At 34.4% G+C, this 23,687-nt stretch overlaps 1 protein-coding gene across 1 annotated transcript in view; it reads left to right on the forward strand.

The window, feature by feature from the left end:
* Window positions 1-23,349, forward strand: part of LOC138706348 (nose resistant to fluoxetine protein 6-like) — a 37,962-nt gene extending 14,613 nt beyond the window's left edge. The window contains exons 7-14 of the mRNA XM_069835520.1: window positions 78-235; window positions 4,740-4,911; window positions 8,811-9,001; window positions 11,871-12,015; window positions 15,779-15,968; window positions 16,244-16,386; window positions 19,284-19,392; window positions 23,102-23,349. Coding sequence (XP_069691621.1) covers window positions 78-235; window positions 4,740-4,911; window positions 8,811-9,001; window positions 11,871-12,015; window positions 15,779-15,968; window positions 16,244-16,386; window positions 19,284-19,392; window positions 23,102-23,175 — 1,182 coding nt within the window. The 3' untranslated portion in view covers window positions 23,176-23,349. The remainder of the gene's footprint in view (window positions 1-77; window positions 236-4,739; window positions 4,912-8,810; window positions 9,002-11,870; window positions 12,016-15,778; window positions 15,969-16,243; window positions 16,387-19,283; window positions 19,393-23,101) is intronic.
* Window positions 23,350-23,687: the final 338 nt, after the last annotated feature.

Consider the following 23,687-nt stretch of genomic DNA (forward strand, 5'->3'; position numbering starts at 1 on the left):
AATTTTTTACATCAATCGAAGAACATAATTAAAAGATCAACGAATACAATAAAGCACAATAATTGATTTTCTTTCAGGTAAGAGAATGGCCACATCTCTATTTCGGCAATTTGCAATTTGCTGTTGATATATTTTTCGTGTTGAGTGGAATGTTGTTGTGCTACGTCACCATGCAAATTTTGGATTCTGGGCGAACTTTTAACGTGCCTATATTTTATCTCCACCGATTCCTAAGGTAAAGTTTCGTGGTATGTATTTTTTTAGTTAGCATGTTTTTTAAACTACAGTCTATAAAATTACGTGTAACTATAAATTACAATCGAACTGCAGTCTATTTAGATATCTTTGCTGCTTTCTTACTTCTTGAGTACAACAAATTGACTATGTTCAATAAATCAATTGAGGACATTTCCGGAAAAAAGACACATAGGCAGGAACTGCATTAAGAGATATTTTTAAAAGGATATTTGGGTACCAGTTATTGTGCATGGAAAGAACATTGGTGTCATTTATGGTTTGAAGTATGTCATTTTTAATATTCTACGTCCCTTGCGTTATATTTCGAGAAATACGAGTACATGCATACACTTTAACATATACACGACAATGTTATGGTCTTATATGTGCCCTTCTTCCGAAGAGTGTTACATGTTTTGACAAATTACTTCAAAAATGCTAGAAAACTTGAGTATTTTATTCAAAATTGTACAAAATTCAACAGTACCAGACTCATTTACATCTATATTTGTAACGCTTGTGCATTCTATATCAAGCCCGGTTCTTAAATGACAATTTCTAAACTTATAGCATAGTTTTCTTTGAACTGAAATGTAAAGGACTGAAAAGTTTTATCTAAAAGTACCTAAATCAAATTTATGTACATCTTTATGTGTCACGATGTTCATTTTAGACAATGTAAGGTTCTTCAAGGAGAAATTGCAACCAGTTAACACGTCTTTTTTGAGTTATGGGAGTAAATATTTTACGTCATTCATTTTAGCTTGATTTACTACTGGAAAGTGAACGGTGTTAGGTTTGACATCAAGCAGCGTTCTATTCATATTCTGTTGGATGACCTAGTTTAAAGGAAATTCACATGGGATTGTATGTCTCCGAACACAGGACAGTTCCATCGACCTTATACTTGAGCACATTTTAAATACGAGTATTTCATTGTGGTGAACTTGCTTCTAGGTTACGATGGGCTCTTCTTGAATTATAGTATTAGAGTTGCATCCCAGTCCTTAATAACTTAATAAGATTTCGTTCCATGGTTACCTGAAATCTCCTAGGATTGTTTCTGCACGTTGCTATTGCTTCTAACCATAGTTTTGCTGTCCCAATGGCTACTTTCTAGTTTGTAGCAGATCTTACGAGGTCAAAGTTCCTATGGCATTGTAAGAAGAATTGGTCACTAAGGAATTATTTGCATTGCCTCAACTACAGATAGATGCACTTTAAGACTTTAACAAACCATGCACAAAATTTCAGACAGTTGTATTTTTATTTTGTTCTCCTGCTGCATCAGAAACAAGTATGACTTTTTCACACGAGGAAATTTATAGAGGTTTTATTGATGGCAATCACATAAAAATGATGCTAATGAATTTTCACACTCTTAAAGTGCATCTACACTATTCAACTTTTCTTTCAACTTTAATCATTCAAGCAATGCATGCAAGATTTATATTTAATATTAAATAATATGCGTACGTAGAGAAGATGATGTTCAAAACCGCGCACCATGTAGACACAAAATCTTCATGCATCTTAATTGAACGCGCGTTTTAAATTTGATTCTTCCAATATTCTTCCCAGATTGCAACCGTACGCGCATGGAAAATTGCACCTTATAGATAGCGGTTATTAGAACACTGCACCTTCGGGCTAGCGTCTCTTACCCGCAGACAAGACGTCCTGGCGTGCATTCGTGGCTGCTGGCGGTATGCTGTCTCCCTATCTCTTGTGCACGATGGAACATATTTTCTTACCCTCCATGCACTCTACCCATTTCAGCGAGTGCTGACAACCAGTGTTATAAATGAAGCTTAAGAGAGTACGATCAGCTGTACACAGAATACTTGTGAGGAACACTCCAACATTACAGTGACTCTATCAATATAGCCACGTTATCTAACATTGCATTGTCCTGACTCTAGCGGCACGATATTGCAATGGAACTTGGACATTATGTTCTTTGATTACGGTGGTACAATTGAACCGATTATTCGGAAAAAGGGCACATAGTCTTATGTTATTACCAGGGAAAGGATTTATATGTAAATACATATTTACTTATAAAGCTAATATAATTTATATTTTGCATTATCTTTATGTTTCACAATGTGTAGGGTTGAAAAATCCTACTTTTATTTTCCATATTTTTCCATATTTTAGAGTTTAGTACATATTTTCGTTAATTTCCATATATTTTCCATATTTCATATAAAACAGTCCATATTATATTAGGTTTAACAATAAAACAAAACAAAATTCCATTAACTTTTAAAAATACATTTCAACAATAGAGATTTAAACACATGTTCAGTAATCCCTTTAACATCAGAGTTATTTGAAAATTAGCAGTCCTATCAACAATGGGAAAGTAAGTTACAAAACTGTATTAATTTAATTTAAAATTTTTAACAGACTTCAGTTGTGCAGCTCAACAGTTAAATGCCAGTCAGAGTACACATAGGTTCAGTTTTGTAAATCATACTATAAAGACGGTAAATATGCCAAAAGTACGTCATTCAGTCAATTTAAAATCAAAACTAACAAGTTACATTTCAGAATTTAAAGAAGATGGTTTATCAACTGACAATAAAATATTATTTTGTAATTTGTGTCAGTGTGCAGTATCATCTACACAAAAGTTCCTGGTGCAACAACACATTACAACTAGTAAACATCAGGCCAACAAACAACTAAATTCCAAGCAGAGACAATTGTTTTTAACACAACCAACAACATCGAATGTAAGATCTGAGTTTAACATCGACCTGTGCCGTTCTCTCATCTCTGCTGATATTCCTCTCTACAAACTAAAGAATAAGGTCTTCAGGGAATTCCTTGAAAAATATACTCAACATACAATCCCGGATGAGTCAACACTTAGGAAGACGTATGCTCCATCCATCTACGATGAGACAATACAGAAGATAAGAGATGAAATTAAAGATAGTTCAATTTGGGTTTCCATTGATGAGACTCCCGACAAAGAAGGTAGACTTGTTGGTAATGTAGTTATCGGTTTGTTAAGTGAACAATATTCTGAACGAATTCTTTTACATTGTGATGTTCTAGAAAAGTGCAATAACAAAACTATAGTTAAACTGTTCAACGAAGCTATGGGTATCCTGTGGCCAAAGGGTATTATGTACGATAATGTGTTATTCTTTATTAGCGATGCTGCCCCTTATATGGTCAAAGCTGGACAAGCATTATCTGTTGTATATCCTAAATTGACTCATTTTACTTGTGTGGCGCATGCATTTCATCGTGTGGCAGAAGTGGTCAGAGACAATTTCCCTAAAGTAGATTTGTTGATTTCATCAGTGAAAAAAGTATTTCTCAAAGCTCCCAGTAGAGTTAACGTGTTGAAAGAAATGTACCCTGAAATTCCATTGCCACCAAAGCCAATTTTAACTAGATGGGGTACATGGCTAGAAGCAGTTGAATATTATGCCGAACATATAGACTCTATTAACAATGTTCTCCTTGCATTGGACTCTGAAGATGCAGTCTCAATTGATACTGCGAAAACAGTTACCTGTGACATAAGTGTGAAGAATGACTTAGCTCACATTCAGCATACATTTTCATGCATCATAAAAACGCTCAAAAGTCTCCAAAATAGGCACCTTTCACTATCTGAAAGTTTTGAAATTATAAATAGTACTGTGGAACAACTGAATCGTGGTAGAGGTAAAGTTGCAGATGCAGTAAGAGCTAAGGTGGACACTGTACTTTCAAAAAACCCTGGATATGAAGAACTACAAAAGGTTGTTGCTGTGATGAGTGGTGAATCAACAGTGAAGATTAACTTGGACTTATCCCCAGCAGACATTGTGAAATTGAATTATGTACCAGTTACTTCTTGTGACGTCGAACGCTCTTTTAGTCAGTATAAATCTATCCTCAGAGACAATAGAAGAAGATTCACTTTTCAGCACTTGAAAGAAATGTTTGTAACCTATTGTTATGGTAACAGACAATAAAAATTGTGTTTTGTTGAAACTACATTGGAAGATAAGGTACGTCCATTATATTTTTTGTTTAGTTTGATTAAAATGTACCAATATTTAACGTACATAGTCATTTTTTTATAATTTTAAGTCCATATTTAATTCCATATTTTGGTAAAAATCCATATTTAATTCCATATTTTGGTAAAAATAACTACATATATATTTACATATTTCATATATTTTTAGTCCATATAAATCCGTTCCCTGGTTATTACATTTAAACAGAACATTCGGAAAAAGGGCACATAGCCTTATGTGCCTCTCTTGTTGTCCTAGTCTATTGCGGCAAGATATTACAATGAAGCTTGGAGACTAGGTATGTTATTTGATTATGACAGTAGGCTACATTTAAATAGAATATTCGGAAAAAGAGCACATAACCTTATGTGCTTTTTTCCGGCACATGTCTCAATTCTGAACTTATGGTCAAACTGCTGCAGTATCACAATATTAGTCTTCCCGTTATGTACTATGTGTTGTCTGTTACAGAATTACTCCATTATGGGGAGCAGTTGTATTAGTCCATGTGTCATTCATAGATAAATTAGGAGGTGGCCCTTTATGGGATTTTGCACGAATTGGAGTTGATAAGAGTGTCTGTACCGAGTATTGGTGGTCTGCATTGTTATACATTCAGAACTATGTGAATGACAGTGAAATGGTAAGTTGAAATAGATCTGCTTCATGATTTTTTCATAAGACGTTCCTATTTATAGGATACAATTCTCTTTTTGAGTATATGTAAACGAAACAATCGAATTTCGAGTTCTTTTGTATTTTATATCAATTCTATAATACCAATAATAGTATATTATGGAACTAGTTTATAATGTTATACTTTATTACATGAGTCAATGTTTAGGAAACAAGCGAAGAGAGTTTTCTAATTTTCTAACATTATAAACGTGCTTCATACGTTATTTTTTGTACGACAGCATTATAAAATATTAATAAAGAAATAACACATCAAATATGTAATTATGGGTAGTTTTGATATCATGGTCTATGAAGTAAGGAGTTGCCATAACAGCATGATGTATTAAATATTACTGCACAGTAAATAGTTTCATAACATTAATTTTGTTGTACTCCAGCGTTTTAAACAGTTTTTATCGTCAGTGAAAATCATGCATAAAATGCCACATTATTTTTATAGGTATTTGGTTATTTAACGACGCTGTATCAACTACTCGATTATTTAGCGTCGATGGAATTGGTGATGGAGAGACGGTATTTGGCGAGATGAGGCTGAGAATTCGCCATAGATTACCTGTCATTCGTCTTATGGTTGAGTAAAACCTCGCAAAAAACCCAACCAGGTAATAAGTCCAAGCGAGAATCGAACCCACGCCCGAGAGCAACTCCGGATCAGTAGAAAAACGCACTACCGCCTGAGCTACACCTGTGGCTGCCACATTATTGTACCAGTGCCGTAAAACATTATAAAGCAAACTAAAACGTCATGACTTCTATTATATTACTATGATGTACCGAAGTACATATGATATTTCCTTACAGGAATACTGCATTACTATATGGGTAGAACGGAGAAAAATTCTCTCCGACACCGAGACTCGAACCCGGGTTTTCAGCTCTACGTGCTGACGCTTTATCCACTAAGCCATACCAGATTCCAGTTCCGATGTCGGATCGAATCCCTCTCAGTTCTACCTCTCTGTTCCCCTTTGATGGCCTACCCTCATGTGCTGTGTCACAGAATATGTGACAGTGGCACAATGTCCAACACTATGTACAGAGGTGCACTCATTATGAGTGACCAAGTGGCCGGAGTCCGACGGAACAAGGCGCCATCTTGAATCACTAAGTGATTACTCGTACTTAAGCTTATCATATTACTATGATATTTCCGTGCAGGAATTCGGGACTACCATATGGTGAAGAATGGGTAGAACGGAGAAAAATTCTATTATGACGGCATAACGTGTGCCACAAAGTTATTATGAAACGATTTCAGAATGAATAATCAAAATAATAGTGTTGTAATTTACCGCTAGAGCGCATTATTTCATTGTAGTGTTCTGAACTGAACCTGGAAATAAAATCAATAGTTCTGTAACTTACATAAACTATGAAGAACATACCTGGTTAATTTAGTGTTTTCCCAATCTCATCCCATATGTACTTTCTCCATATTACATTGCTATATTTCTAATTTCATAAATTATAAAGCTCTTCATACTGTTGAACTTAATAAAATAAACTTCGCGTCATCCATTTCTTTATACCTTCAATATTACCGCGATTGGAGGTCTTGCAATCGATATATTTGCTATGATATTCTATACAGAATGTTTCAAAAATACGGGGCATAATTTCAGGTATGTATTTCCCACATGTAGACAATAAAAATAGTTCATTACAACATGTGCCCGGAAATGCTTTATTTCCGAGTTATAGCCTTCACAACATTGAAATTCACCGGAACGTTTTTCTTTCCGCAGGTCGTTGCCGTCAAAGAAGACAATAAGAGGGCACTCTGACAGTTCATTCCGAGGCGAAGGTTACATTCAGTGTTGTGTAGGCGTTAGACTGTGCGACATGTATTCAAATCAAGAGCTGGCGGAGATACACTTCATGTACGGTAAGGCGGACGGCAATGCTGCGCTGGCTCGTCGTTTGTACCAGGAGAGGTACCCACAGCGACAATGTCCAGATCGGAAGACATTTGTACGTCTCCATTACCGTCTGTGCGAGTATGGAAAATTTAAATCTCCTGGTTTGGGAAGGGAACGACCAAGATCTACAACTCCAGAAGTACAGGAGGAGATTCTGGAGGCTGTGAACATGACTCCTTCTATCAGCACACGGAGGGTAGCGTTGCAAGTCAATGTTCCTCATACGACTGTCTGGAGACTGTTGAAAGAGTATCAATTGTATCCTTATCATTTGCAACGTGTACAGGCCCTGTCACCAGCAGATTACCCTGCACGAGTTAGGTTCTGTCAGTGGTTCTTGCAGCAGTGTGGTGTAAATCCGAACTTTCTTGCCTTAGTATTATTTACAGATGAAGCACAGTTCACACGAGATGGCATAACAAATTTCCACAATCAGCATGTACGGGCGTATGAAAACCCACGTGCAACTGTTCCATCTCATCACCAGGTGCGGTTCTCCCTCAACATGTGGGCTGGTATCATTGGTGATCGATTAGTTGGACCCCATGTACTTGTAAACAGACTTACGGGGCAGGAGTACACAAACTTCCTGGAAAACACCATACCTCATGTTTTAGAAGACACTCCACTGATCAATCGTCAACACATTCACTTCTTGCATGATGGCGCTCCTGCACACTTCAGTCGTACGGCTCGCCGGTACTTGGATCGAAGGTTTCCTGATCGATGGATAGGTAGAGCTGGCCCAATTGCTTGGCCTCCACGCTCACCTGACCTGAACCCTCTCGATTTCTACTTGTGGGGCCATTTAAAATCATTGGTTTAATCGTCTCCGGTGCCTGATTTGGAATCCCTTCGGAATCGAATTGTGGCATGTTCTGAGGACATACGCAATACTCCTGGAATTTGGTATCGTGTTCGCAGGTCAATGAGACATCGATGTGAGGTCTGTATTCAAGCAGGAGGTGGACATTTTGAACATCTTCTGTAATGACCTGCGGAAAGAAAAACGTTCCGGTGAATTTCAATGTTGTGAAGGCCATAACTCGGAAAGAAGCATTTCCGGACACATGTTGTAATTAACTATTTTGATTGTCTACATGTGGGAAATACATACCTGAAATTATGCCCCGTATTTTTAAACACCCTGTATTTCGATCTTGGACTGTATGGAAATCCGTTTAGAATTCTCTGGCAAGAATTCTGATCGGAATCCGGTCATGCGAACAGAGGCGATACGGCCAAGTGGGCGATGCTCCATTTAAAATAATGCAGAGAATAAAAATCCTAATGCGCCGTACGGATCCGTTCGTAAGTAAGCGCCTACCTTTACAGTGCACTTATTGTTACTTAGTTACCATTACAGTGCAATTTTGCGAAGGTTTTGGAATAATATTGCTCTAAATTTTCAATGCAAAATATATTGTATTTGCAATTTTAAAAAACATTTCCTTTATCAATAATTTGATTTACTTCCTGTTTCCTGAAACTAATCGTACTCCTTTTGATCGTGGAAAAAATGTTGTACAGTACACGTTTGTGAAGTGCATTACAAAATCTCGGAAATTGAAAAACTCACTTAACTCGTTTTTCAAACTTTTCCTCGATTTTGTAAAAAGCACTTCCCAACCTTGCATCATAATATAATATTACATTAAAGAAAATAAAACTATTTACCATGGCCTCTTAATAGCCTTAGAATGAACAGCTGTGGTTCAATCAGTTTCATACAGAAAGAAACCCGACAATACACATGGAAACTACAGATGGAAACGTGTCAGGGCATAGATTTCTATATGAGAATTGTTCAGATTCATTATCTCTAGCATTCCTTAAAGATTGTAATCACGTCACTGAAACACTCTGCTTAATCTAGCACTGTTCAGAAGTACTCTAAAAATTGCTTTCCTTTCTTTTTTTGCAGTGTGTAATACCATCTTGGTTCCTTGCAGTTGACATGCAAATGTTTTGGATATCACCAATTTTTCTGATCACTCTTCACAAAAGACCAAAAATTGGAGTTGGATTAACAATTATTGCATCTATGCTTGGAATTATTTTATCTTTTGTGGAGTCTTACAATCACGAAGATCATCCAGATTTCACAAGGACCTTGTAAATATTTTAGGAATATACGTTTACTTCTACAATAAATTTCAGAGGAATAATTCTTCCTAGAGAAATGTCGAAACCGTCCCTCAAAATGCGCGTACTTAGGATCTCCACAGCAGATAGACAAATATAAAAATTAGCTGTCCATAATAACTGTATGAGAACTACCGTAGGTACTTGAAATACTGCACTAAGAATCAACGACTCGGACTTGAAGATCAGTTTAATGCCTTCTATTATTAATGGCTGTTATGTGATGTGTGCACTGTGCCAGTTAAATAAGTATATTGTAACTTTTAAACAACAACAATGTGAGCTTTATTTCTAACTTGAATCACACACCCGTCAACAATGGGTATTCCACTCAACACTGTAACAGAGTAGTCGTTATTGCACTCCACAGAATGACAATGACTATACAAGTGGATTATTGATAAGAACAACAATGTACTCCTAATCTCAACTAATGTTCACAAAACACTATGTACAAAACAAAACTGTCAGTTCTCAGTTCACAGTTCGTTCGCCTTGGCTAGTTCTTCTAGTTCACTCAAGTTCACGGTACGTCGAACCCCAAGCCTTCCAGATACAGTTTACTGCACTTCGAACCGAGGACTTTCAGATACAGTTCACTGCACTTCGAACCCAAGACTTCCGGATACGCCGCACTCGCCTGGACGCTGCCACAGTTACTCACTCAAGTTCACTGCACCTCGAACTCAGATCCACTGGATACGTCTCCGCTTACTAGCTTTCTCGCAGCTGACGATCTAACTAAACTTCGAAGGCTACTCGCGCTTTTATTTACTAAATCACACGTTCTCGATCCTTCGATCTTCGGGAACAATCTGTTTCCAGACGTTTTCCCTTACGTCCGTTCCCTCCACTCTACGCCGGACCCATAGCTTCCCTTCCCGCGCCGTGCTTCAGCATCCGCCGAAGCCGAGCACCCCGCGTCCCGCGCCTCAGTGCCCACCGAAGCTCGCCATCTTGCGCCCTCCCTTCTGCCGGACGCGCGCTCGACTCCCGAAGCAACGAGAATCTTCCAACACGATTGCCACAATATCTACGCAAAGCCAAAAGCTACTTAACTTTTTCATTAATAATCTATTAAACCTTCTATTTTGGAACCTTACAATATCAATATGGACACCCAATTTTTTGTATTTTTCTATCTGCTGTGAAGATTTGTCTGTGTGCGCAGTTTGATGGAAAGTATCAATATAAACTCATCAACAATTTCATTGTTAGCAAAAATTTACTGATAGTACAAGAAATGTTTATTTATTTATCCATATATCTCTAAGTAAGCTCGCCCATTATGAAATATTATTAACTAAGGATAAGAAGGTGGTGAAATCGATTCCGCATGGAAGAGATTTTTGCCAAAAAAAAATTCAGAATAGTTTTCGGACTCACTCAGTCCTCTATAGCTTAAATCAGGCATTCTCAACCTGGTGCGAGCACTACGTTGCTATTTTATTCACATTTCATGCTCTCGTCATGCAAGTAAAAATGTGCTCGCGAGCACAAACATTCCTGAGATCCTTTTTCAACACAAACTTTGTCGTACGAGTCGGAATAAAGTGTTCCTATCCATCCATTATACTATTTTAGCGACAGAATAGTCATTTCCGTATTTCTTTATGTATAATCCCTTTGAATTCAATGTGGACTTGCTCAGAAAAATCTAGATTATTCAAAAGAAGAATATGACTGCTCGCGAGAAACTTTAATTGATAGAACTTCAGTCCTCCTTTGCGCTGAAATGTTTTAAAAGTAAAAATTCATAGCTTTTGGGAAACAGAAGATACAAAAGTTCCCAAATACTAAGAGTGTTTCTCTTAAATGTAGTTCGGGACGACTACCTATGCGGGAGGGGGGGAAACAAACAAAAAAACAAAACAAAAAAAAAACTTTCTCACTTATGAAATACCTCACTGAAATTTTAAATAATATTCAAGTTTAAGGATCATATTATCCTGGTGAATGTTTTTAAAATGAACATTTTCTATGTTATTTAATTTATGTATGTATACGAGGGGCAATCAAATGAAAACGGGTCACCATGCGTATATCTCACGGCAGGCAAGTTGGTACCACTGGAATTTGATTCCTGAATTGACATCTGGTGGCAACTCGCAAAAGCACAGTTAAAGCTACTTTTCATTTGACTGCCCCTCATACATTAAACCTATTCGATTTCATGGTACTCGCTTACTTAGTATTACATGTGGGCGGTGCTCACAATCTTAAAAAGGTTGAGAACCCCTGGTTTAAATACTGCATCCTGTCTGTCTTGCAAGCCCTGCTTAACCATCCATTTATTTAAAAAAATGTCAAATAGTGATTCTGATCACTCACGCCCAATGATGACATGGAGAAGAATTGAAATTCTGACTCCCTGCAACGCTATCTAATACTTCGGAATATGTATGATAAGAACTTTCTTGTGTTAAATTTTTTAACGTACCTTGTTAACATGTTTCGACCTATTTTCGGTCATCTTCGGAACTGATCGTTGTTGGTCTTGGCGCCTCTTGTTAAGACCAACAACGACCAGTTCCGAAGATGACCGAAAATAGGTCGAAACATGTTAACAAGGTACGTTAAAAAAAATTTAACACAAGAACGTTCTTATCATACATATTCCGAAGTGATACAGTGTTAAAAGTTGTGTAATCAAGATGTATGCCATCTAATAGTTAACATAATTTATTTAGTATCAGAGTTCAACTTCGTTTGGTGATAAGAACATTTTTTATGCCTGTATTGCTCATATAGCACATGAATACATGTAAGATTCTTCTAATAGAAAACAGCAAAAGAATTTCGGATTAATATTTAATATATAGAAAAATGTTTGTTTCAGAACTACTTCAAAAGTTAATTACACCTACTTCCATACACATACAAGATGTGTTCCATGGTTTGTAGGCCTTTTGTGTGGCTACTTAGTGTATTCTACAACGGACTGGAGAGCAAGAGTTGCTGCTGGTATTGACAGTCTTCCAAAGGTAACCAGACACCTTACCTCAATTACATTTTGAATAGGTTATGTGGGCTGAATTTTACTGAGTTGATGCAAAAGCTCACAGCGTTTTCTCGCTGTAACAAAAGTTTTATTTGAAATGAAGAGGAGACAGAAATTAATCAGTAATATTATATATTTTCCTGCATTATCTATGACTTTCAGCCAATGCCGGGGTAGTTTTTTGATTCTGCATTTGAAGAAAGCTGATGGTTTGGGGTTAAAGAAATCGTCAAGCGGTATCTTCGTTACTAAAGGAATTCCATTGAATGACTGTTGGATAGAGAATGAAAACTGTGGAAATTTGAGGGCGCAAGATCGGGAGAATATGGGGGATGTCAAATAACCTCCCAAACAAGTGCGGGAGTGCACTATCGTGTTGCATTTGATTCAGTCTTCTCGGTCATTTTTCTTCAGTTGCGGCCGCGAGGCGCCTGAGTTGTTAATAAACATCAGCAGTTATGATTACATTCCTGGGAAGCAATTCGTACTACTAAACGACGCCTTCTTCATTCCACCAAACATATATCACCATCTTCTGTGGATTGACACTAAGTTTTGTACAGTGTTTTGTGTGTTGAAACGACAGAACCATTTTCTTGCAGTGCTTTCTCCGATGGCATTCTCCTCGTACACAGCATAAATTTTTCGAGCTGCCTTTGCTTCTCTATTAAACTTAAACAGAAGAATATGTCGGAAGTGTTCGATTTTTTCTACCTGGCACTCCATCTTCTTTAGCCCATAAATAGCGCAAACTTGCTTCGAATCCGTAAAATTCAAGGCATATTTACAATCACAACACTCCAAATAACAAAGACAAATTAAAAATAATCTCCTAACAACGCGTATTGTGATGATTAACAAAAACGCTATGAACTTACCCCTATGCATCAACTTACGAATATAATACATTTCTAGGTCACTGACGAGAATTTCTCCCCACAAAAGTGCCGATCTTCCTCATGGCTGTAAACATTACAGCTTAATGACTTAGTTTGCTTGTCGTAGTTTATCTCTAAAAAGTTATTTCGAAAACACTTTATCACACACAAGACTCTTACAGACTCTTCTGTACAGAATATGTTACACCAGCGGTTCCCAACCTGTAGCCCGAGAAACCAAAGTGTGTTTTAGAACAGTATTTTAACTAGGTGTAATTTTAACTTTATCACGTCCTTTGATTTCTATCAGCTTGCTGGAATTATTTTTATTGTCTCAGACTTTGCAGACGCAGAGTTGAACTGGAATAAATTCGCCTCAGAGATTTCTCTTGGTTTGTAAATCTTGCGTATCCATTCGACATTTTTAGCTTTTTAAATTCTGATCTTCAGGCTTCAACTTTCAATGTGTTCACCGTTCAGGATAAGACTGAAGAACTTGTAGTCTCAGTTATCAATCGAGAATTCGATTCATTTCTCACTCTCAGTGGTTTTCTAACACCACACAATGAAATCTCGTCCGATATCTTTGAAAGTTAAAAAAAAAAATACTGATATTAAAATTAAGGGAATATTATGCTTCCTGCAACAAAAAAAGTATGCTAACTCTCTTATCGGTGACAAATAATAGTTTGTTCATCAATAACAGATAAGGATCTGTCAGAATTATTAGCATTATCTTCTGATTCGAGCTTAAAAATAGTGTTTTCTACTACGTTCCTGATGCAATCTTGGTTGCATGCACCACTCATATATCCCAATGTTTCACGAATTGTAATATAACACTTAATGCCATTTGCATCGGCATACCTGTGCAACAGTACATTTTTCGCTCTGGTCTTCTTGAAGAACAAATATAGAAGCGAACTTAGGGTTAAGATAGACTAGTGACCTAGAATAGGCCTATCAACAATCGTTCCAGACTTCGCAAAACAACATTAACTATCCCACTTATAACCTTTTGGTAAGTCTGAAAAACTGGCTTAATTTTTCACAGCATATAACATATTATATTTATGTATTTTCAGATTATAATCAAAAGCTAAAACTGAAATTTAATATCACTGTAAATTTATGAAAGATGTTTAATTTGGTGCAATATGCAAATTTTTAATGAGTATAACATAATTATCAGCCTGAATTATACAATTTTGGGGGTCCGCCAAAATTAAATATGAGCTACAAGAGATTCGTGACACTCAGAAAGTTGGGAACACAGTGGTGTTAGACTATTTCTACTCCTTTTCTGCATTAGCCTATATGAAGTTTGAATACTAAGAAGTAATGAAATATACGTAGTTAACTTGGACTTTCGTTATAAACAAAAGAGAAAGCAGTTACCATTGAAAAGATTATGTTGCTTGATAAATAGTTATGTCATATTTAGTGATAAAAAGTTTAACTGGTTCTATAATATGGAACTTTATAGAAATTGTGTCAGATAAAAAAATTCAGTTTTAACAAAATTAAATATTTTCGATAAACATGATGTGTGGGTCCGATAAGCCACTTTACAGTAATTAAATGGGAATGTCCGTCAATTTGCTTATCAATGCTACAATGTCATAATTTACAAGATATTTGAATATTTACATTATTTGAAGGTGTTGAACGTTTTTGGTGTTACATGCGATCATCAGAACACGTAACAATGGACACATAGATATGAATACATGCTATGTGTGTGCGGTATTGACTAGTGATACAATGAACACATATAGATTACATATTAAAATATTATAAAACAATTCATACGTGGACAATAAACACAATAAAACATAATCTTGTTGCTATTGTAAAGTCAAATTTACTTTATTGTTGTCTTCCTATGAAAGTTAGCACACGGTGTTCTGACGATGGCATATTACGCCAAAAACGTTCAACACTTTAAAATAAAATACTCAAATATCTTATATATTATAACATTATAATATTGATAAATAAAATGACGGACATTCCCATTTAATTACAATTAAATACTGATCAGCAATTAAAATATTCATTTTGAAAGAGTTGTTCGGCAAAGAAATTTATGTTGATATGGGGATACATTAAGCGATCATTATACTTCGTACACCATCATAAAAAAAAATTGGAATGTAATAAAGGTAGAATGTGGATCTAAGATGAAAACTGTGTTGGAAAACTTGTTTGTATGACCACTCCAGAAAATATCAATGCCACACGACATGATTTTGAAGGATTGACAAATTGGACTAAAACATATTCATATATGAGAGACTTTGAAAACTTTCTTTCACTACTATTTACAAATTCCATCATGAAGAAAATAATATTATTTCAGAATACTTAAATAATGAAAAAAATGTATCCAAAACGCCGAAGTGACTCAAAAGACAGTTCATAACACCAAATTATTCTTCACAATAACAAATTTGTTATTTGTGTTAAATCCACTTGAGCAAAAATGGAATTAAATTTTTCTAATGGTAGGCTCGGTAAGTTAAATACAAGTTGTAAATTTATTTTTATTAATGTTATTTACAGCAAGCAAATTTATTCAAAATGTTTAACGGTACAGAAACGAAAAACATAAACAAGAGCAATAAGAATAAAAATATAGATTAGGGCACAGTTTTATAAAAGACTATGCTGCTCGTCACCACACATCACTTGCAAAACAGAGCACAAAATCAGATTTTCTTTTATTGCAATCTCTCACGGAACCCAGCTGAAAAACCTTAGTACAAAGTATGTTTCTTCATAAGAATATATTACCTATGAGAAAAGTTCTGCTTGGCAAGACTACGAAAAGGTTTTTCGTAATTAAAGATTTGTATTCTGTTTCAGATTACTGTCACTTTAGCATGGCTACTGGCAATTGTATTACTAACTGGCGTGTATGTTAGCCTCCATCCTTTTCAACAGTTGGATTATGAATATAACGTTGTAGAGGCAGCTCTTTATCATGCACTTACACGTCCTTTATGGGCTATTGCTATAACATGGGTCATCTTTGCTTGCGTATCTGGATACGGAGGTACAGTACATAACCTTGACGAGTATGCACAAAAACATGAAAACAAGGTATAATTGAAACTAATGAAATAATATCTGTAACTCGTTTATGAAATAGTTTTAAATAATTTTAAAATCAATGTCAATGTCAAAGTTTAATCTCATAAGGAACCTAGAATCTATTTGAAAAAAAAATAACAAATCCCACTTTAAACTGACATACGAATATTATTTCCTTAAGTAACAATCTGAGAAGTAATTCAAGATAAAGACAACATAGAAATTGTACTATTGCAGGTTTACTGAACACTATACTTTCCTGGCCAGTATGGCGGCCACTAGCTCGTCTCACTTTCGCTATTTATTTGATCCATTTTGATGTTGTACTGGGACATATCATCTCAGCAAGAGTGCCAGTATACCAGAGTGTGCTTAATAAGGTACGTTTTGACTAATTTTACTTTTTCTTTAAGCTATAAGAAATTAACAGCCACTTTCACCAACCATGAACACGACAACTTAGCCATCGGTGTAGCTCAGGTAGCAGACACATTTTTCTCTTGACCAGAACTCAGGAGTGGCTTTCAATTCCTGCTTGGGCTGATTACATGGTTTAACTTTTTCCGAGGTTTTACCCAACTGTAACGTCACATAATTCCAAGGTGAATCCTCGGCCTCATTTCCTCAAATGCCATTTTAGGTCTCACTATCATCAATTCAATCAATGCTTAATATTATTCATTGTTCAATACACTCTTTTAACACTTATAATCACTGAATAACTTTATGATATCTTTGTTAACTTTTGCAATTTACCTGACTGAAGTGGTAGGCCTATCCTTCATGACTAGGCTTCGGACAATGAAGAATACCACTTCGAAACTAGTCAGCCAAGTAAATTGCAAAAGTTGACACATTAAAGATATCATAAAGTTATTCAATGCTTAATAATCTAATAGTGATACAGTCTCGTTAAATAAGACAAAAAAATTACAAGCTGACGAAAGTCTCATCCTTAATCACTGTCAACGATCTTATTTCCATGTCATCATTGTTCGTAATCTCTTACATTCTTCAAATCAGTTGTCACATTATCTTGAAGATGCGATTTCAGTCTGTCAACTAAGTTGATTGTAGTCAAATCATTAAACTATTATGCACTTGATCATCTTTAGTATAGAGAATAAAAGGAAATGTATGTTTCTAAGTTGTTCTATCAATTTCGTAATCCTTTCTAGTGAAATGAAGTTTTATGCGAAGATGGTATACCTGAAGTGTTCAGAGAATACATAACTTCATATCCCCTAACAAAAAAGAATGGTGGATATTCCTTGCTGGATAAACCTACATTATGAAATCTTGTGTCAAAATAAGTCGTACTAAAATTATTAACAATATTCAACAAAAAGCATATCCTAGCCAATGAAATCAGTTCATAGCAGTTACGACTTTAATATTTTAAGCAATTGATTCATTTACTATGAACTTCCTGCCGTGCAAGTTCTTTGTACAATGGGTCACACTGAAAATCATACGAGTCTTGTAACCTGTACCTTGTTCCGAAACTAGGTTCACGTGACAAAAAACTATCAGATTCAAGTCGGTACTCCATACAAGAATTGTACCAAATGGAGCAACGAACCCTGCCCTATGAGATGAGTGGGTTTAGTATTGGAATCCTGTTTCGCGGATCAGAGTTCGATTTTTATGTTCCATTTCTCTTTTTTTTTTTTTTAACTTAATGAATGTATCCTATTGTTATGTAGTGTTGAAATATTTAAGTTATTTATTTATACATACTGTGATGTATCGTATTTATTTATTTATTTATTTATTTATTTATTTATTTATTTATTTATTTACTTATTTATTTTACTTATTTATTTATTTACTTATTTATTTATTTACTTATTTACTTATTTATTTATTTACTTATTTATTTATTTATTTATTTATTTATTTATTTATTTATTTATTTATTTATTTATTTATTTATTTATTTATTTATTTATTTATTTATTTATTTATTTATTCATTTATTAATTTACATAAGAGTTCGATTTTTATGTTACATTTCTCTTATTTTTAAATTTAATGAATGTATCCTATTGTTATGTAGTATTGAAATATTTAAGTTATTTATTTATACATATTGTGATGTACCGTATTTATTTATTTATTTATTTATTTATTTATTTATTTATTTATTTATTTATTTATTTAGGCCTATTTATATTTTAATTGTACCCAAAGTTCCAAAGAGTACAAATGTTCATCCTAAGGGGCAGTACACAATAGTTAACACGGAAGTAATCACAATCATACATTTAAAGGAAGTAAACTTACAATTTAAATTAGTAGAGAAATTAGAAAAATTTACAATAAAAACAAAGAGACAATATAGGCTAACTTTGTAAAGTAAATAAAGATAATACACTGAAACTTGCTTATACAATCTATATAAGATAAGAAACTTGAAATAAAAGAAAGAATAAATGTGATAGAAGTGAGAACTATTTAACAGGTATTGGTAATGAGAAACGTTATGTACAGTACTAGTCCATTACAGATAAAACAAACTGAAGATATATATTTATTAAAGAAAAATAAAAGAGCGACAATACAATCATTTTCTTACTTTCACACTTACAACATAATTATTCAAATACTCTGGAGTAGTTAAAGAACTTACTTCAAAGAGAGGAGGGAAGAATTACTTTAATAGAAGTGAGAAGAGAGAATTTTTGACAGATATTGAGATATGTTTTGTACTCTCTAATTCCTGTTGACAAACTCTTACAATTTTTGTACAGCGCATACCGGATATCTCTTATACCATATTTAGTTGAATTATTGTTAATATGTATTAGATTGCAACTTCTAGTAAAATGGTGACGAATATCGATATTGAAAGTTAAGGTCATGTTACAATGAGATAGTCTGTTGACTACTTTAAACATATAAATGAATGTCAAATATGTTGTTAGATCTTTAATTGGAGGAATTTTGAGTATGCAAGAGCATTTGTATATACCGCTATTTCTTTAATGATTTTCGTTTTACATCCATTATAAGCATAAACTTATATGTATGGGGTCTATATTATATTCGCTTCATTTTAATTACTTAGGCAACTGTTGTGTAATCAGGGACACATGTCTCAAAGTTTTTCGAAGAATATTGCTAGTCAGTTAAATAATTTCTGCTGAATAAATACATTGAACCATAAAACAGAAGTCTTTAATCCTGAAAATAAACAACACAATAATTTAAACAATTTTAGCTACATTAAATGTCCTCGAATGAATTGTAAACATAATTTTGTTCTAATTTCCAGTTCAGAGAATTTTTCCTCAACCTTATTGTTACACTTATACTGGCTATCGTATTGACGTTGGCAATCGAGTCTCCATGTGTGCAAATTGAAAAAATATTATTTTCAAGAGGTAAGGAAAAACTGGTACTTTAGTTAATTTATTTACAAAACAAAATTATACTTTTCTATTATGCTTTCAAAATATTAATTCACAAGATCATGAAAAAGCATACACAATGAAACTTCTCAATTCCAGACACCTCTGGGGATTTAAAAACTTGAGAAGTGTACACTACTGGAAAAATAACACAAAATGAACCTACCATATTTTGACACAAGTCTTATTTATTTTGAGTTTTTTGGTAATTATGGTAATTTTGGACACAATTTTTATACAGTAGTACTTACAATGATATTAGTTGTATATATTAAATTTGTAACAAATCTGAAATGTTATCCAATTTCTTGTCGCTTTTTGAATTGAATCTTCTAGATACATTTCTACATCAGAAGTGAGCTTAAGTTCTTGGGCATTATCTTAGTGCTTAGCCTTTAAGTCAACATAGATTATCAGCAGAACTAGCTCAATCACATGTCCCTCGCATAGTGCAACAGGTGAAGGTAAGGGAATTGGTGGGGTAAGCTCTGCAACAGATGACTCTTCTGTCATCAGAACAGGAGAAGTCTGCAATAAGATGTTATGAATCATACAAGAAAGATATTACCCTAAGGACCTAAGGCTTAAAAAATTACGAGTAGGGTTATCAGATGACTGATGATATTTAGAGCATCTCATGTCTGTCCGTGTACGTTATAGAGCATGTCCGTTACTGAAAACGTATTTTCCATAACAGTGCATTTAATTCTGCAGGGGAATCTCAAAGTGTCCGTTACTGAGAGGGTCGGTTAAGAGAAGTCTCACTGTATACTGTAATATTGTTCTTTGCAGTTCTCCTTAGAATTTAATTTGTAGTGCTTATTTACACTTAAGTAGAGCCCCGATTATCCGGACTATATGGGCAGAGGGAATCCAGATAAGCAAAAATCCGAATAATACAGAGAGTGAGAGCGCTATGTGGTTTTTGATTCTGTAATCTTAAAGGGACAAAGGTCGGACCTAGTAATGTAGAAAGACGTTACTCACATATGTACATATACAGTAGAACCTCTATTATCCGTGGTAATGAAGTGGGTGGACTGAACGGTTAATCGAAAAAGTCGGATAATCCATACCATAAAATATTTTCGTAAATTAAGTGGATAATACTTGCATTTTTTAAATTTCCTCCCTGGTCTTGTGTTTAACATGCTAGGTAGTGAATGAGTATTTCTCTCATTTAAGTCTGGTTGTCAAGGACAAGTTTTTAAGGAGCAAAGAAATTCCTTGTAATGACTGTCAGCGGAAAGATAGGAATAGTACAGGTCTCGTGTTGTAGATTTACGTACTTTCTACACTTTATTGTTGATTTTTATTAATTCTCGCACAATTGTTACATCAATCTCGTATTCTGATGCGAGATCAGCCACAGTTTCTCTTTCCCCAAACCACTCAATTATTCGCACTTTTTTCCGGTACACGTTTTGTTTTGTCACTCATGGAATATACTTTATATACAGTAGAAGTTGTACAGTACGGCGACTCGAACAGCAGATCATACTGTGTAAGTGTCAAGGCTTGTAATAACACTCTCTAGAAAATAAAATGTGCAGTAGTACGTACTTCATATGTTTCTGTAGCAAAAAAAAAAAAAAAAGAGGAAGGAAGGGAGAAAGACAATCGGATAATCCGAAAATCGGTTAATAGGGTGACGGATAATCGGGGTTTTACTGTAATAAACGAGTTTTTATTCATAATATAGTACAGTATGCAACTGACTTTAAAAAACTTTGTTATTGTTCAGTACTGAATATATACAGTACGTACACTACTGTAATTTTAAAAAAAGTGATCTGGATAACGTGGAAGGCTGGATACTCAAAGTCCAAATAATCGGGACCCTAATGTGCATATTTCAAATACGCAATGAATTTTTAGATTGAAAATCAGGAATATAAAAACTTGATTTAATAGTCACACAGAAATTTCAAACAACTCAGATGTTCATCATATGCAAATGTTCTCATTATTTACGTCATTAGAGACGAGAATTTTATGCACTATAAAATCCCAAAATATGCATGCATTCATGCACCATCAAACTATGAAACATGCACGGTCAAGCGAAAAATACATTAAAATATGCACTTTCATTTTTGTTCCAATTTCTTATTTCACTTCACTTCCCCCCCCCCCACAGTTAACATCTAACAACATTTCTAAATAGGTTCCTGTGCTTGTCAATCAATATGTTTTTGTAGGCAGAGAATGACCTCTCTACTTGCAATAAGTTATGGACGCAAAAAACTTGAATGAACATATTTGTGAGTGTCAGGTGAAACTCAAGTTTTCGCCACAAATAACCTTCACTGAACAAATGAATCCGCAGTCCGGTTTCGCGTTTATGACCCTGTCCAGTTTATTTTGAAGAAGTTTTGTAAGGTTTTACAAAGAAAACTGTAATAGAAAATATTCGGAAACAGAATAGCAATGCTTAGCTATCTCTTTACTGCAACAATCGCATAATACGACATCCCCATTTGATCTAATAAAATCCTTTCCTTTAATCCACTGTGAAAAGAGTACACTTTTGAAACCTTTAATTGGAGGCATATTAGAACCACATTAACATACGCAAACAGAATAAACAAGCACATTAACCACTTACGAGGTTCACACACTGCAAAGACAGTTTAGCAAATGATTCCAATTTTAGAAGAATCTAAATCGCTACTAGTACTGGAAAAGGGAAAGAGAGTGTGTTTACAACCTTCCTTTTGACCTAAATTGTCGGCAGTTTCCTTGAACCCTCTATATTTTCTCTCTATTATTCTCAAAATATCCAACGTAATAAGTCCATTTATGACACGCAGTCTCTAGAGGGTAATCGATAAAGTGTTGTAAAAGTGAACTTCCGTCCAGTGAAACATCTTATTGTGAAAATCTTAACATTTTATTTCATTTTTCTTTTATTTAGTTTTTTTCTTTTCCTTTGATTTTCCTGATTCCTGAAGCTAAAATAAGGGACATAAAAATCGGGAAACTGAGATTTCCACTCAAAATCATTCAAACATGCATTTAAACTGAATATAATGTACATTATATTCACAATTAAGCTAAAAATTGCTTAAATATGCATTATGCATGTTTTTAGCCCCAAAAAGGCCAAAACATGCAAATATGCACGGAAAAAGTACACATATTTGGAACCGGAAAGTAATGAAATGGATAAGTACTAAGTTTGAGCTATGTCCTATATTCCTATAACAACATGCATTTGCATGGAATTTTCGTCTCTAGTTATCATCCTTCACAGTCTTAATTAACACCAATAAGCAAAGAACAAAAGTTATCTGTTGCATCCTCCAAGTTTCTTGCGCGATTTCCTTCCGATTTTGAAATGTAAGATCATTAAAAGTATTCTACAACTTCAAAACATTTGTGCACATGTTACAACGCTTTTATAGTTGTTTTATCGATGGATAAAATAAACTGTGAAAACTATTTCAATAGCAACTATGTAGGCTATTTAAAGAATGATCGTTATGATTATAAACCTGCAATATTTTCAGAAAAAAAATATAAGGCTGAAGGAAATGAAACTTGCAAATTAAGTGGAATATTAAACATTTAGTATGTCTGAAGAAACGAGTTAATACTTTATATTTAGCAAAGATTTCATAGATACAGTAAAACTGTAATCAATAAGAAACCATTTTAATAATCTCTTCTACAATTACAGGTTCAAGAAACACGTATCGAGAAGTCGGGAATTCATCAGAACACACAACTATTATTACAATGAAGAATAAATAATAAAAAAATTGTGGCAATCTAAGTTTATAAAATATTAAAAAAAACAGAACGCATATACAAGACAAAAGCGTCAACAATTCATTTCCATTATTTATTTTACTTTAAATGTGTCTAATACAGTATATGTAGGCCTATGTATAAAAAATTTGATATACAGTACCTAATTCTACCAAGGTTAAGTTTAATTACTTTTCTTTCAAAAAACACAATCGACATTTCACAGCAGAAATAATCGCTATTGCTGTGAAATACTCACATTACTTCAAAATATATAATGAGCATTAATGTACATCTTTTTATTAAATGACATTTATGACTTCTTCATACATTTGACGAAAAACTAATAATCTTTAACCATAAATTGCTCTATGCATAGTAGTGTACAACATTACACAACCTTCAAGCAGAAATTCCTCTATGCATAATAGTGTACAACATTACACAGATACAAAAAAATATTTCTCATTGACAACACGCCTTCTCTTCCTGATTTATATCTAACACCAGGACAC

This window comes from Periplaneta americana, chromosome 9 (genome assembly GCF_040183065.1).
Source record: "Periplaneta americana isolate PAMFEO1 chromosome 9, P.americana_PAMFEO1_priV1, whole genome shotgun sequence".
Lineage (NCBI taxonomy): Eukaryota > Metazoa > Arthropoda > Insecta > Blattodea > Blattidae > Periplaneta > Periplaneta americana.